Source organism: Aplidium turbinatum, chromosome 2 (assembly GCF_918807975.1).
Source record: "Aplidium turbinatum chromosome 2, kaAplTurb1.1, whole genome shotgun sequence".
Classification (NCBI taxonomy): domain Eukaryota; kingdom Metazoa; phylum Chordata; class Ascidiacea; order Aplousobranchia; family Polyclinidae; genus Aplidium; species Aplidium turbinatum.
The window spans coordinates 16,316,069-16,332,788 of NC_137473.1; the positions used below are offsets into that span (position 1 = coordinate 16,316,069).

The 16,720-nt window shown below is 38.2% G+C and overlaps 1 protein-coding gene across 1 annotated transcript; it reads left to right on the plus strand.

Annotated features, from left to right (window-relative positions):
* Positions 1-248: 248 nt before the first annotated feature.
* On the plus strand, positions 249-15,403 carry LOC145764513 (conserved oligomeric Golgi complex subunit 7-like). The gene is made up of 7 exons (XM_082576132.1): positions 249-2,894; positions 6,037-6,197; positions 6,586-6,676; positions 7,281-7,408; positions 11,132-11,754; positions 12,949-13,067; positions 13,679-15,403. Exons 1-7 carry the CDS (start codon positions 2,637-2,639, stop codon positions 14,612-14,614), a joined length of 2,316 nt encoding a protein of 771 aa, XP_082432258.1. The 5' UTR covers positions 249-2,636; the 3' UTR covers positions 14,615-15,403.
* The last annotated feature ends 1,317 nt before the right edge of the window (positions 15,404-16,720 follow it).

Genomic DNA, 16,720 nt, shown 5'->3' on the forward strand with positions numbered 1-16,720 from the left:
ATGGACCTTTGCGAGCTCGATTGAACTGTATCAGATTTAATGGTTTTCTTCCCTTAGAACTGAAGCAGCTTGCTGATCAAGAAATTTGCACTTTACCAAAGCAAAGTTGTCGTGATGGCATAAAAAATCGATGCATGTTAACTTCACGTCCACGTGGAAATCGAAAAAAATGGAGAATCAGCAGAATTATGTTTCGTCAATTTGCAGATCATGGACAAATGTCAGGCATCATGAGAGCAAAGTGGTGACTGAAAGTAAAAATCTCTGTTTTTTCTTTTTGTTTTGTGTGTGTTTTGTTTTAAATTTTAGTACAGTAGAATTCACCTATAACGGCACCTCTAGAGGATTGCAAAAACTGACGTTATAGCCGAATTGACGTTATAGACGAATTACCGCAAACTATTCCAAAACTGTCTTTTGATTAAAGAAAGAAGTGTATAATCTAGTCAGGTTTACTGTGTACCACCAAACAGACAAAAGTCACGTAGAAAATACGGGTCTGCTACTATTCGGTGAGTCCAATTTGATGAGTTCCTAACCTCTAAGCCCTAACTCCTAACCCTAAAACGGCAATGATCATTAGGCTACGGTACCCACTAATTTAAAAAAAAATTGACAAAATCCCCCGTTAAGGGTTCGGACTCACCGAAACGGGCCATTCCGGAAAATACAGTAAACAAAGAAATTGTTTTGAAAAAAACCTACAGCGAAAGCTACAGGAAATTTGCGCAATATCGCTCGTTACATACAGTAGTCCTAGAGAAGTTCATTGTTTATTAGCAAAAAAGGCATTGATCTTCAGCTGTTTCGGTTTTGACACGGATTTCTCCACCACATAGCGTTCAGCTTTTGCTAAATAATGTAGGATTTGCTCGCTATCGTCGTGACTGTTGCTTTGAGTTATTTAAAGGTCAGCTGTAGAGCTGTTTTTACACGTGATAGTTTTTAACGCGGGAAAAAAAGTTAATTCAGTTAATTAAAGTCCCTGCTGCGAATGACGTAGCAAAATAAAGGGAAGATATTTTGCAAGCAGCAGCGCTAACTGGATTAAAAGACTGACCGTTCGTGGTGAAGGTGATGGCTTAAAGTGACGTTATAAACGAACAAAAGACGTCTGGGGACCAATAAAGGGTGCTGTTACATGCGAATTGACGTTATAGGCGATGCTGTTGTAGCCGAACTACAATGTATATATGTAAAGATAGGAATTCTGCCGGGACCGAGCGAAATGTGATGTAATAGGCGAATTGACGTTATAAACGAAGCCGTTATAGGGGAATTCTACCGGAATGGCCCGTTTCGGTGAGTCCGATTCGGTGAGTCCGATTCGGTGAGTCCGATCCCTTAACGGGGGATTTTTTCAATTTTTTTTTAAAAATTATCGGGTACCGTAGCCTAATTATCATTGCCGTTTTAGGATTAGGGGTTAGGGTTAGAGGTTAGGAACTCACCGAATCAGACTCACCGAATCGGACTCACTAAATAGTAGCAGACCCAATTCTACTGTATAACAGAAATTTGCATACTAAAACTCAAGCAAACATTAAAAAAACACCACAAATGGAATTACAGTGATTACCTTTCATTATAATGTAGATACTTTTTTATGTTCTAAAACTGCAATTTTGTGATACATAGATTAGTTCATAATACTGTGACACGGTTTTGCAATGCTGCTTTTAGAAAGTGATGTTAAGCCAGTGCTTTCATGAATTGTCTGAATTCATAATTCATGCTATTTGTATAAAAATTGGGCGATGAACAGTTGAACACTATGTTCATTGTTCAATATGTTAGTGGATTATTTGAGCTTCACATGTATATATGTTTAAAATATGATGCTCATTTGCAGCAACTGAAGTGGTTCGAATCGATCAAACTGATTGTATGACACCATAATCTATCAACTAAGAGTTTTTTTTATTTCCATATATTTGACAGCAATATATGGGAGATTATCTGTATTTTTCACAAATGATCAATGGTTTTGGATTTATCATCTTTTTATGGAATAAATTTAATTGTGTGATGATCCGGTAGTTATGCCGCTAGATTTTAGTGCATACTTTTTAACATGATACATTAACAGCTAGGTTCCAAAGCATCATTTTTTTATTTTGATTGAAAAATGTTTTGCTTACAAAGTGATTTATTAAAATAAGCTGATACGTGTATGACTGTATGATCCACTATTTATTTCTTAAGAAACGTTTAAGAGATGATACAGATAAAACGATTTTCACAAATGCAAACAATAATGATTCTTTTAAGTGCCGTTTTAAAGTGTATTGAAGTTGGCTGACAAATGGAAGGATATGTATTTTTTGAACGTTGCCAATATTTTTTATAAATTGTGACATAGCTTTAGCTGTGTTGAAGTTTAACGTACAGATAACCTGCTCATATGTGAGAAATATTCTGAAAAGGAATGAAACATTATTCCATTAAAATATTTTTTGCACCAACTTGTGTTACAATCTATTTGTGTTTTCATGTGAATACACACACAAATTTCAATATCTCGTGTTAACCTACTTGTGATACTTATGCTTAGAGCTGTCAACTTTTTTTTCCAATTCTGTTTGTTTTAAACAGAATCATAAGTAGACTGCTACACGATTCACTTAAAACTTCTTATGGATTTTTCTAAATTTTCGGATGATAACTTTGATGTGAAAGATTGGATAAACGGGGTATTTCGTGCTCGACAAGATGAAAAACGACTTGAGGCATATACAGCTACTTTGGTGACTAAGCTACAACGGTACATACAAGAAGTAAACAAGTCATTGGAAGACATTTCTCAACAAGCTGTTTCCAACCTTCCCAGAGTTCTTCGAGATGTTGAAACCTTAAAACAGGAAGCAACTTTCCTGTGGCAACAAATGCAACAAGTATGTTTGTTGTTTTTTGAAGTGTGTTTTAAGTTGTTTCATGTTTTATATGTATTCATATGCTTCATATGTAAGTAGTATTTTTAAGTGTATATAATATATCAAATTATATAAAGGTGTGAGACTGTGAGTGTTGTATGAAGATGACACCAGGGATTTAAGGGTTAACTTTAATGTATATTATATGTATAAGTGATTCCCCCAACCGCGAATTTTTGGTAAAATTACCCCAATCACGAATTTCAAAATAAACAGGCTAATATTTGTTCAAACTCAAAAACTGAAATGGCACAGGCAAGAAGATTGCTATCCCTATTTCTGCACTAAAAATTAGGCCAAAACCGCTTTTCAGATTTTAGCAATCAGCAAATGTTTGGCCTAGTCCCAAAACCCTTTCCCTAAAAAAATTAAAACTTTCTGACCGTCTGCACTAACTTTGCTGTTAAATCTCTTCTAGTGAACCTACAATGACCACTGAAAGATTAATGAAATCAGAAAAGAATACTCTACCACCTTGCGGCAAATAAAGTTCGAAACAGCAACCACTACATAGCGATAGCAAGAAGCGTGGTTAGAGCAATTTTACCACTGCGCAATAGCCACCATGCTTTTTTTCAGGGATGCCAGGTTGGCATTTGTAATGCCAAATTTCATAAATTTGAAATTTTTTTATGTTGTTTGGCATGAAAAAAATCCTGTTAGGCATTTTTTCAAAATTGTTTTTCTGAAGAATACGGTACTCTCAAGAATGAAGATAGCTAGGTTGTGCAATAGCAGCAAGTGTAGGCTGAGCTTTTTTGCAGTTTTACCCATTTTTTACCAATTCCATTATTTATTAATGAAGAAACCTTTGATTTTGCTCCGATTTGCCTATTTGGCATTTTTTTTAGGTCATTTGGCATTTTTTGTTTAGTTGTTTGGCATTTTTTCCATAAGTGGACCTGGCAACCCTGCTTTTGTCATATCCGTTTTCTTCTTCGTCGTATGAGCTGTTCTTCCTGACTATATAAATATATCCGTTTTGATCAGGTCATAGAAAAAGTGAGGAAGTTGCATGCATGCACGAATAAATGCTTTGGGAAGAATTGTTTTACAAAGAATTAACTTTACGAAGAATTGTTTTACGAAAAGTTGCTTACGAACAATTGCTTTACGAAGAACTGTTTACGAAGAAAACGTCGGACACCGTTTTTGATTGATTGCTTGATTTTGATTGATTGTTTTTGATTGATTGATTTTGATTGATTGTTTTTTTTATGCTGTGTTGTTCATTTTAATTTCTTTAATAAATTTCTTTTTTCCACTGTTGCGTTGTGTAGTGGCGTCCGCCCGATAGCTCTGTTGGTTAGCGCGTGACTTCTGGAACGAAGAAGCTTCAAGATCAAGCGGTGCTGGTTCGACTCTCGGGATGTGCGCTTGAGCAACGCACGTCGCACGTTCACGACTTCTCTCCATTCAGCGGCAACTACTGGATGGAATAATTCCCAGCAACATGACTTCAACAATCGGAAACTTCTCTCTGCCAATCTCGGTGACCGGGCCTGTGTCAGTGATTCAAAGCCTCTGCAAGTATGCGAAACTGCCAGGATTAAGCTCTGCAAGAAGCTTTCCCAGTCCGAGGATAAACATTCAATCAATCAATTGATGAGTAATGTTAACTCTGCTATTGTGTTCTCAAGTCTTTAAAATCTTTGGATTGATATTTTTTCACTAAATAAATAAAAATTAGGAAATTGCGGATCCGAGGAAATTTATGCATATTTTCCTACCGACCAACATCGTTTTCGGGATCCATTACGCCAAGGTTTGTTCTTTTTTTCAAATGAAACTATGAAAATAATCAGTAGGTATGCAGGAGCTAACCATGTCAAATAGAAGCAAATTTATTACGAAATAAACGTGCAATTGAAAGATTTGTTGTATCCACGAATTTCCCCAACTGCGCATTTACGCATTAGGGATTTTTCCCCTTCCTCGAAAATGCTTCCCCCATGTGACGCTTTTGTTCCGTCTATCCGAAGTTGATGGAGTTTTCGCCTGAAATAAATTGTTTTGTAAGGTAGACGCAACTAGCTAGAAGTGGATTACCACCAAAATAATATATCTTCAGAATTAAAGAGTGGGTGATGAAAAACATTTCGTGCTTCAAAAAAAAAATTCGCGGTTGGGGGATTCACCAATATATGTGCATATTTTATTACATAATTGTTAACAAATTAATTACATTGCACTCTTAACTTGAATTTCTGTTCAGTTTTCCTGCATGCAAGCTTTAACTTGTTGAAGTTCTAACTGCGTCAAGTTTATAGAAAAGTTATTTCATAAACCACAATTGCTTTAATATCTATCAGTAGATATTTTTGCTAATAGAAATTAATACTCTTGTTCAACATCCAATTTAAGGTCACTTGTGGTTCCTCTTTATGTTCATGCATACTGTAGTTTTAATTTTTGTAGATAGTGTATCTATTCCTGATGCTTTCAGATTGCCATATTTGAAATCATTATAACATGTTATTCCATTAGCTGGTTCTTGAGGTGTAAAGCTTCTTATAAGTTATAACCAGTTTAAACTACCGTACTTCTACATATAGATATATGAAGGATTTTTAAGTTTAAGTTTTTGACATTACAATACCTGCATTAAAGCTTTACAAATGCTTATGCTGTTACAACGTTTCCAATTTTGTTGACAGTGATGTCAACAATGGCACTCAAATTAAACAGTTATGCATTAGTCCTTTCATATCAGTTTAATTCCCAATGCATTCATCCATTTTACCATACAATCAATGCTTATTGTTTCCTCTGGTAGGATTTTGTGTTAAAATACATACAAAGCGATTTGTCTTAAATAACCCTAAAAGATTAAACAGTTGCTACTAATTATATTTGACAGACAGCATTGCTGCTTAAAGAGAATTTATGTACCTGATAATGTGCAGAGTGTGATATAGATAGAATGCAACATAGTTTTGTATGAGGTTGCATGAGGTTGCTAACAAAATAGAATTTGTTTCACTCGTGACTCTCAATTTGCATGGCCCAACTCAAATGTATTGTGAAATGTGAAATTTCACAAACAATTTTAAAAGTTTCTACATTTTTTCTCTATCACTTATAAATAGATGTCTTGGTGCAGGTGAAAGATGAGATTAAAAGCGTGGAACAACGCACTTCGCACTCAATGGAAGTGTTGGTACGAATCGATGACGTGCGTTCCCGAGTGGAACAAGCCAGTGAAGCGCTCAAGGAGGCAGACAATTGGTCAAGTTTGGCATCTGCCATTGAGGATATATTTAAGTAAATGCTTAATCATCTACAATGTATGAATAATAATATGTACCCTAGCTTTTGTTAAAATCACAGGTTTCCAACAGATGACTTTCTAACAACCTGCTATTGTATGTAGCTTGAGGCCTTGCTTTTGGTGATATTTATCAAGTGGACGGAAGAAGGCAGTGAACCTAATATTTGTATCTCCCTTTAAAAATATTATAATTAAATGGCTTGCAATAACGTAGTCTCGTGTTTCCTATCGATGTAGGACTGGCTTCGTTTCTAGTCTTTGACATTTTCACTACTTGCCATAAAGCTAATATGAAAATCAATTTTGTATCAGCAATTTTAAGCTTACATAATTTTTCACATCCTTTGTGGATTCAGTTGCTATCATGGTGCATATGTTTAGATCAGGAGATGTCGAGGCTATAGCCTCTCAGCTTCAAAGCATGAGGGCGAGCTTGCAAGTTCTTAAGAACAGTCCAGATTATGATGACAAGGTGAGGATCTTTTGCTTGCATCTAATTCTAAGCATAATGTATGACTTAAATCAGTTCTTTTAATTTCAAGAAAAATTTTGGATACAAGATCATGTGTTTACCAACATTTTGTTAAGTTCTAAAATGGTAAAACTGATCTCATATTTTTATCTGTTTTAGCAATCTATCTGAAAATACAACATTTTAGCGTAATATCTCGTTTATAGGCGGCAGGTTTGTAGGACTGCGACCCAATTAGACTATCGATAACTATAAAGCAAGTTTTGTGATGACGAAGGATACGATTTTAAACCAAGGCTCTCTGAAGTCCCCTTTGTTTGTGTTTATCGGGAGTGTTACTTTTTGGAGCAAAGTGGTTGAATTTTGTTCATGAAACGTTTGCTGGACGTGAATTCAGTATCTACATTTTGAGCTATTTATTTTCTGATTAGAGTGAGTTTTGTTTGTGAATGGGAATAAACCCTGGACGATCAAATTGAAAATAGTCGCAAAAATTAAATGTCAGCTCCAAAACCTTCCATGCTGACTAAACGTTGTTCAGATGTCTTTAAATGCTGCGTATTTACATATAAATCATTCTTAAGTTCAGGTTGTGTTGCGATAGGTTGTGCACTTAGAGGCATTGAAGAATAGGCTGGAGACCGCTGTAAGCCCAAGTGTAGTGGCCGCCTTCACTCAACACAACACTGCAGAAGCCAAACGTTATTCTTCGATATTTATCAATCTTGGAAGGTGCAACATTTTTCTATGATTTCTTGTGCATTTACTTGCAGCAATAATTGCTCAATTCTTTAATAAGACAAGTTACAGTCATTGTTGTCCTCGTTTTTGGTTCTTTAAGCTAAACTGCTTTTTATTTCATCGTTTAATTCTCGCATTTTTGTGACAAAGTAAAAGCATGAAATGATCATCAGCACATTTTTTTCTATTCCTATTGATGTAGTAAAGAGCTTTAGTTTTAATTAATCTTTTTTTGGAAACTATGGAACACGCTTTTCATCAGGTTTGTGGAGGCTTGCGAAGAACAAACGACTCTTACTCCTAGATTTACACTTTGCCGTTTACGCTTCAGTGTTGCTAGATCTTTTCAAATTTTGTCCTTATTCATTTAAAAAAAAATTAATTTCGAAATTGCAACGGAAGCTTTCACAATAACTGACAAGAACAAACACTTGTATTTTCGGGTAAAGTTTCAGAGAGTACTACGGAGATCAAGAAACCATTGTTTTGAAAAAGGATTCCTAACAAAAATTTGGTTTATCGTTTTGTGTCAAGTCGGGGTCGTACCTTTTTAACGACTCTGACTCCGGACACGCCTAAATCCCTCAGACTCCACAGTAGGGTGGTCCCAAAAATTTTTTTTTTAAATTTTGTTACAACCACCTTACCTTTTTTTTACATTGCCTAAAAGAAGTTAATGTGCAAAATTTGGTTAAAATTGAACAATGTTTAGAGGTGCCACAAAGCCATTTAATTTTTCTCTCAAGACACAATATAAAATAGTGTGGCTTATTAACTGTTTCTAAACCCTTCTGTACTATGTTATACTGTAATGTCATCACGACCTTAACAAATGTTTATTCCATGGGCATGCCAGCTTTAACCAAGTTTTTTAGCCCAGCAACAACAGTTCTTTTTGTTGCATCTGGAAAGTTCTTGCGGTGATCTGCCACCACTTGAAGGAGGCATTGTCTTTGTTTCTCATCCTTTGTCAGAACATGGATATACTCCTGAATTAGAGCCACTCCTCTCTCAGCTGTGTTGTTGAGCACTCGAAACTGTGGTGCTTTCTTTTTTCCTGCAATGTAACCATCATTTGACAGCCACAGTGACGATGACAATGGCAGGAAATCTGTTGACAAAGTCAGAGCTTTGAAGAACTGCATAGATTTTACTGAAACAAAGTCTTCTATCTCACTTGCTTCAATTTCTTCCATCTTCAAGCTGGCTTTCACGGCACGACTACTCTTTCCAGGCTTTTTAAGGTTCTTAACCATTCTTTGCTTCTTCTCTTCAGCAACACCAACATCAAAGAATGCATATGCCACAACTTCTTCACTCATGTACCAAAGATGGTTGAGGAATTTTCTGCATGTCACTTTGGAGACACTGCTGTTAATGGAGGCATAAGCTTTCAAATTCTTCAAGAAGGCCAGGTCATTGGCTGGTGCTGAAACTGCTACCGGTGCATCAAACCAGGCTCTGAAATACACCAACACTGCGAACAGAACAACTTATGCAAGCCCTTTATTTTGCTTTGCTGTCAGCTTTACTTGTGCCCGGAACATCCAAATCTTGAGAGAATAAAGGACCTTGCTCATCCACCGTGCTCTGTGGAAAGCTCCGGGCTTTCTGATAACCAAAACACCATGATCTGGCAATTCACCAAGGAAGAGGATGATCAGTTCCAAATATTCTCTGTAATCTTCTCTTGGTTGTTGTTTGCATAGATATTTCTTTGCAGACATCAACAAGGAATCACGTTCTGGTGTGATATAAATCTCCACTGAAGGTTCACTTGCTGCGGTTTCATAATCATCTTGCTTGAGATGTGGCCAGCGCGCTTGAAACTGCTTGAAAATCTGGATGTCAGGCCCTGATGACGGTCCCATGGCATTGTTGAATACTGCACCTATCACTAGTTCAAATATGTGGTGCCGACACGGCAACCATAGAACTTCCTTCTCTAGCTGGACCTCAAGAAGATGACATGCTCCATTCCTTTTTCCTGTGTTGCTGCTAGTAGGCCTAGTATCAAAACTCATTGCTATAACATTGTCTTCTAGTACCCAATCATTCAGGACTTTTTTGACTGCCAAAGCCATCGATTGTCCAGATCCACTTGTCAACTTTGGTACAGCAAGCCACTTTTCTGTACCATCATACGATACAATCACTGGTAACCTATCGTATTTGTCCTGACACCCTGCTGTGTCTGGGATTAGCTTTCCATCCCAATGCACAACAACCTTAACTCCCGGATCAAGAATCTCAAGACTGAAATTGTCCTTAGGCTACTGGAAATAGCAGCTTCTTGTCTTAGTGACCTTCTTGACTGACGGATAGTTTTTCGATTAATGGCCAATTCATCCACATTGTGGCCTAAACTTTGAGCTGTTGCAGCAATGATATGAACAGCTGCTCTGTCACTGACTTTGGTTCGGTCCAGAGCTTGTGCTAGTCCTGGAGAGATCACATTCTTCGCTCTAGCTGTAATTGTACATTTCCGTGTTTTTGGTGTCTGCACTTCTGAAGAACTGGACTGTTCACACTGTTCAGTATTTTCAGACTCTGATGACGATGTTGAGATATCTTCTTGATAACATGCTTGCACTGCAGAAGATGATACTTTTGCCTTTTCAGCTCGAGCTTGCTCCTCTTGTTTCCGCTTGACAGTTCGTGCTTCTTTCTCAGCAAGTTCGTGATCAACTGAACCTAGGAAACCTCTTCGTCCATCTCTTTGTGTCATCAGAAAAGTCCGGTCTTCTTCAATAGTAGTCAGATCCAATGCTTTCGCGTGTGCTATGTCAAACAGTTTGTCAAGATCAGCACTGAACTTTTCTTCTTTCTTCATATGTGTATCTGTTCTCCTTAAAGCCGCCTTCTGGAGTCCTTTCCATTGCAGAAATAACTTTTCCAGTCTTTCTCTTGCATGTATTTCTGTGCATGTTATAAATCCTGGCTCTCTCCCAGACAGTTCCTTGGTTTTGGGACCAATCAACCAAACATAATTGTCCTTTCTGGTTTTGGGCTTTGCACCACCGATAGGCCTACTACTATTATTACTGTTGCTAGCCATCTGAAAAACATAGTAAAAAAAAATGTTCACAACTTCATCAGTACACTACGATCAGTGCTCATCGTTTAAGGACCCCTTAGTGCATGAAAGTTAACCTTCTGTCAGTCTATAAACTCCCCCTGCCTCTTCTTTTTCATAGAAGTAGCATATTCAACTTAGAACTGCAACTTGTTCGCTATGCTTGCTATCTTGCAAGTTCTTGGCTTCGCTTTCAAATTCTAGCCATCAAAGAAATTATGCAATACTCATTGATTTGGGTGTAAAAAGAATTTGCTTGAAGAGAAAAATTCTGCACTGGAGAATTTTTATTTCGAATCGGCAGTACCAAAAAAAGATTTCGAATCATTAGGGAATCGTATCAAATCAAAATACTGAAATAACACCCTTAACCCGATTTGCAACTTCGTGTGGCACCTCTAAATATTAACCAATTTTTCTGAAATTTAGCTTGTTACCTTCTTTTAGCCTATGTAAAAAAATTGTAGGGTGGTCGGAATGTTTCGAATAAAAAAAATTTTTCCCATACATTTCGGGACCACCCTACTCCACAGTCCTGGTTTTCACAGCAAGTTACTACAAATTGGAAACTAACGTTGTCGCTGTGTTCATTGTGTGCTACTTGACACGATGTGACGCCATATTTTTTCTTGTGACAGAAACCAGGAGCTGAAAAACTACTACCTTAAATGCCACCGTGGTCGGATTTCGTCTACATGGCAAGAAATGATATCAGGAAATAACGACGAGACTGGGACTGTTGAACAATCCGACGCTTCTCTTCTGAGAGAATTTTACGAATTACTTCTTTCAACGTGGCACACAGAAGTGAAATGGTGTTCTGGTATCTTCGGAAGAAATGATTCTGTTACTATGGTTGCTCAACTGATCTTAGAAGTGACTCTCTCAGTTGATTCTGGTCCAGCAGTCTTGATAGGCAACGCTATTCAAGGCTTTGCATCAGACAAGCTCATTACTCTCTCCCAACTTCACGGCTCAACAAGAAACTTCACGCTCAATCTCAAACGAGCTTTAGAAAAAGATAATGCCGAAAAAATTGAAGCAAGCATGCTCGCCAAGCTAGCGGACGCTCTCTGGCACCCGTACATGCAATATTTCCTGCAGTACAATAGAATGGAGACAGAAACCTTGTTATCACTCCTAAGCGACATTCAGCTAGACGCCAGGGATATCATTGATTTGACTCAGCTTCTGGATTCTTCTGTCAAAAAACTGTTCGACAATGCCCAGTCATCGTTGGAAAGATGCGATAAGCTTACAGGTACGGTGATCTTTGCTTATGACTTTTGTACATATTTTTTCGCTATATTTGATTTAAACCTTTTTTCTTTTAAAGGGTTAATTTTAGTAGTACTGCTAAATACTATGCATAAGTTTTCGTGAAATTCTCTAAAATATGCAAAAATTTACGGAACTGCTAGTTTCTGCACTGTGTATCAGTACACAAACTCTTGGTACAACTTTGGCGGAGTAGGCTAGATGTTTATTTGCCTGATTGCTCTGAGGGAAGTTGTATTAGATGTAATAGTCAAACGGATTGATTGTGGAAATTCTCGGACTGAGAACAGCTTCTTTGAGAGCTTAATCCTGGTAGTGTTGCACACTTGTAGTATACGCTTTGAACCATTCAGTAGCCGAGTTTGACAGAGTGACGTTTCCTTTTGTTGAAGAGTTGCTGTATGTAAATAATTCCATTCACCAAATGTCGCAAAACAGAGGACAATCTTTGAAATGCCTTGCTGAGGCGTACACCCCAAGACTCCAAGAGCCGTACCAGCACTGCTTTATCTTCCGGTTTCTCCACGTACGAAATCGTGCGCTTAGCCAACTGACTTATCGGAGCGGAATAGATTAAAATACCTTCGAAATGTGTCTATAAGTTTGATTGGTTGGTTTGAATCCTTTTGTTGGGGCCGATTCAAACCAACAAACAAATCTCCAATGACCTGATGAAAGATTACACTGGTCAACAGCAAATTTTAAACGAAGATCTGGATAGGTGATCCTTGATGGGTTTTTGACGCTAATTCCGAAAATGTCCTTATTTTTTTCTCCAGCACATAAGTTTTTGAGAAATTTGAAGTTTTGTTGTTTAAATTTGACTTGTAGCAACACAAATGCGACGCAATTTTCCCTAATAGTGACAATTTTGACCTCAAGCTTCCACAATGCAAATTTTACAATGCGTTGTGATTGGGTTACCAATTGCATTTTAAGAACGTATTTTTATGACTTAATACGTAAACATACCTAAAATATTAAAGTGCATATATTTTTAAAACCTGATGTGCTGGAGAAAAAACGAGCGCAGATTTGGAATCAGCGCAGAAAATTAGTCTAGAAAGGTTTACTTGTTTATATCTCTGATTAAAAAAATTATGAAAAATTTGTTGATCAGTGTTATTAACAACTGTTATTATGAGTCTTTTACGTTCAATCATAACTTTGTGTTCAGGTCTTATTGGAGCATGTGATGCTGCTGAAGCTTTGGAGAAATATTTCATTGAATATTGTGATCGGTTCGCTCGGCAGCTGAGAACAATCGCCTCGTCGTGTGGTATCAAGAAGACCGAGGTGGGACAACCAACTAAAACACCATTTTGCATTTAGACAATTATACATTAAGACAATTGTTGCGTAACATCAGCAGCAGTCAGCGACTGCTTTTTCGGGAAACGATAACAGGAATATTTCATCACACAAAAACGTAACAAAATTATCATCAATCGCTCCACATACCAAAAAAATATCATTCTTCAATGTCAAGAGACACTGAGCTTATACACGAACTGTGTTGGATGTTGGGAGAGCCGGAAAATCTTCAGTTTTTAAAACGGTTCATTGTGATCATGGGCATTATACTGCACACTCTGCAGCATTAGCAGCTTAGCACTCAACGCCCTTTAAAATTTAAATGGAAAGCTGCAGAACTGACATCATTCAGATAGTTCTCGCATTGCGGAAAGATTATTTATTCAGTTCGTTGTTTCTGTCATCGGCAATCGGAATGTATTCGGCTGTGCCTCCTTAAGGCTTCACTGACGCTGTCTGCTTTGTAAATCTCGGAGAGCAACGCATATCTGCGATGGACACAACGCTATATAAAACCATACATTATTACAGTATTATCATCTCTCGAAATATGCGGTTAGGATTTTAATTTGTTTCTATCTTTTGCTTCACAGAGCCATTCAAATTGCGAAGACGAAGAAGATTGGACGATATTTCAGCATTGCGTCCGGATCATATCAACCTGTGGTGGCCTTTTGGTCCATTTTGCAGACTTTCAACACCAATTCTTGTCCGCCCTTTTATCCCGCAACTTCAAAGCGACACTTGATGGTCCAGCCGCAGCAGCGCCATGGGAGACTTATAACTATCTAAAATACGGCGATCAATCTCGTTATAGAAGGTTGATCGAGATGGTTTCTTCTGACCAAGACGTCACTTCCAGCGGTTCTTCTGTGTTTTCTGAGTCCAAGCAGCGTTTCCACGATCTCAATCAGCAAGCACACAATTTGACGTTTGATGTCGCCTTTGCTCACGTGCGAAGACAACTTTCTTCCGTTCCGGCTGTTGCGAAAACGTTCGAAGAAAGCGATTCTGTTGTTTCACAAAACGAAATGCCAATGTTCAGCGTTTCTCCAAGCGAGCGGGCGACACATATCGGCCAGTACTTGATGACATTGCCGCAACATTTGGAGCCTTTTGCCGGTGTAGAGAACGACGAGGCTTCAGAAAATCGTGCCCTGGAAGTTGCCTTGCGCTCAGGAAGACTTCCGTTTCCTCCCAAGCCACGGGAAGATGATTCAAGTGAGATGGAGAACATGTCGGATCAGTGGTTGGGGTCGATTGTACGGGCAACGGAACACACTTACGTGGAAGCTATCACACAGATCGTCTCATTGGACTCACAGATGGCCCGACAGCTTGTAGCTGATTTAGATTACATGGAAAATGTCATAGACTCTTTGGGATTAGCTACTTCTAAAGAACTTGAGCAGTTGAAAGACCTTTTAAGTGTCCCAAGCTCATCAAAGGAAGAGTTTCGTGCGGTAGCAGCTAAGGTGCCTTCCAGACTTGCCAATACAATTGCTAGCATGCGTAACATGCCGACGTAAGTTGCAATGGCACGCTCGTAACTATTCGCTTGTATCAGTGACGCACAGAAATAATCAAGAAAGTGGTGTACCGCTGTACGTTTGGTAATATCTTTGCAGGAAATAGCAACAAGAAATGTTACTGTTGCTAAACACAGCACTTTTATGAGCATGTGGCTTTTTCTTTGCGTAAATTTTCACAAAACACCCGGATGTTGCTAGTTGTCTGAGAAATCACCAGAAACACCAACAACCTTCCGTAAGGCAGGCTCTTACTTGTTTGCAAAAATTCGTTACAGCGAAGTCAGAAGGTTCTATTGTTTGATGTCTTTTACAAAAAGCTGATTTGGAGAAGAGGAAAAAACAACGTTTGTTTCCGTTATATGTTGTTGAACAAAAACATCGCTTGATATGTTCATATGTGCAAATCTCAATATCACTGATATCTTTTCTTTACCTTTTCGAGGAAAAGGTCTTGGATTATGTCTTGTTTTTAGACAACAATTGATGTGGTACCCCCAGTCAGCGGTGGGGGCTGTAAGTTTCACCTCTCGTGCAGTTCCAGTGCAATGAAAAATGATGTGCTGTGTTCGTTTTAGGTTCCTTGGATTTATAAGCTTATATGATTGTAAATTATATAGCAGTAGAGTAGGCTACGCAGTACGTAGCCTACTTAGTACCTGTTTTAATTTGGTATTTCGGTGATATAAGTAATGTTATTCAATTTGTACGTTTTGTGTCAATTGCTATTTATTATTCCAATACAGCTTTATGTCTCAGTCGGTGCTAACATACCATATCGACCGGGTTTGTGAATTTTGCATCGTATCTGCAAGTACGCTACATCTTTCTGTGTCAACGCCAGTCGCTTTGAAGAGTTTTTTTTGTAACCTTTTAGCCTTCAAAATTATGTTTCTCGGCAGCTGATTGTAGCAAGAGTTGATAGCGATAGATAACGCGTTTAGTCCACGAGGCTGTGCTCATCAGTATTGCACCAATTTATGACACAAATCCTGCCTTTAGGTTAGCCTACCATTCAATTGAATCATTTTTTGGCCAGAATTGGCCTGCTAGGCCTAAATGTGTCATCCCGAAAACTTATTTGCTCATTGAATTTATACGATTCAATCTGCTGCTGTTCGACCACTAAGCAATAACTTGCAGCTATGAAAACTGGTTTGTTGGGTAGCCTACTCGTAGCTAGAGGCCAGTTACCCTCTATGGCAAAGTTGTAACCAGTGGGGAGACTTCTGTGCCAGGAGGGCACCCGCAGTGTCCACCCTAGGGATTGTAGATCATAGGGATGCGAAACTTCATCCGCTTTTGACTTATCCGCAACACTACAAGGGTTACGTTTTTTTGTAATTTACAAAATATTTTACTTTTTATGGGTTATATAAGAAGAGTGAAGTTGGCTTTAAAGTAATTTAAGGTTTTTAGTTGAAAGCAAGCCAGCAGTAAAGCGTAAAAAAAATGTCAAATTGGCAATTGACCCTTCTAATGTTGAAGGAACAACGGAGTTACGCGTCCCGTAATGTACCGTCCCTAGTCCACCCCCATCCACCGCTCCTCAAATAAGAAAAAAAGACATAGTGTTATTGAATTTTGCAATATTACTTGCTCGCTTAGCTGGCTGAATCACACTGCGTTGACCGGAGTGTAGAGCACACCGTAAAGCATGTTTCAAATCAGCATCGGATTGTGGTCACGTGCCTATCAAAAACTGAAAAAGCAGTATCAGCAGTATGTTCCTCCGGATTCGCGGGCCGATGGAGCCAAACTTTGCGGTTATAAGATTAAGAGGAACTATGCCTTGTAGGCCTACAACATATTATAAAGCTGTGGTTCTAAAAGCTAAAATCATGCACTGCAAAGTCGTTGATCGCCGGGAAACAGTAAGGCCTGATCTTACATGTGGGCAGCGACAGTCGTTTCTACGTGGTCACAAAAGTAGGGGTTTAATGCCTACCCACAACCACATAATTTGAGGATATTTGGGACCCAAATCAAGACACTTTAAAAACAGCGTAATGTAGGCTACCGCATCTAAAAAATCCGCGATGATTTCTCAGTTTCCAAGCTCCTAAAATGAAAACCAGGTCAAAAGTCAAGTCAATTTATTTATTT

Coding starts and splice junctions, on each gene's coding strand:
- LOC145764513 (XM_082576132.1), top strand. CDS start 2,637: ATGGATTTTTCTAAATTTTCGGATGATAACTTTGATGTGAAAGATTGG. Junction 6,198..6,585: donor GCCATTGAGGATATATTTAA/GTAAATGCTTAA, acceptor GCATATGTTTAG/ATCAGGAGATGTCGAGGCTA. Junction 11,755..12,948: donor AAGATGCGATAAGCTTACAG/GTACGGTGATCT, acceptor CTTTGTGTTCAG/GTCTTATTGGAGCATGTGAT.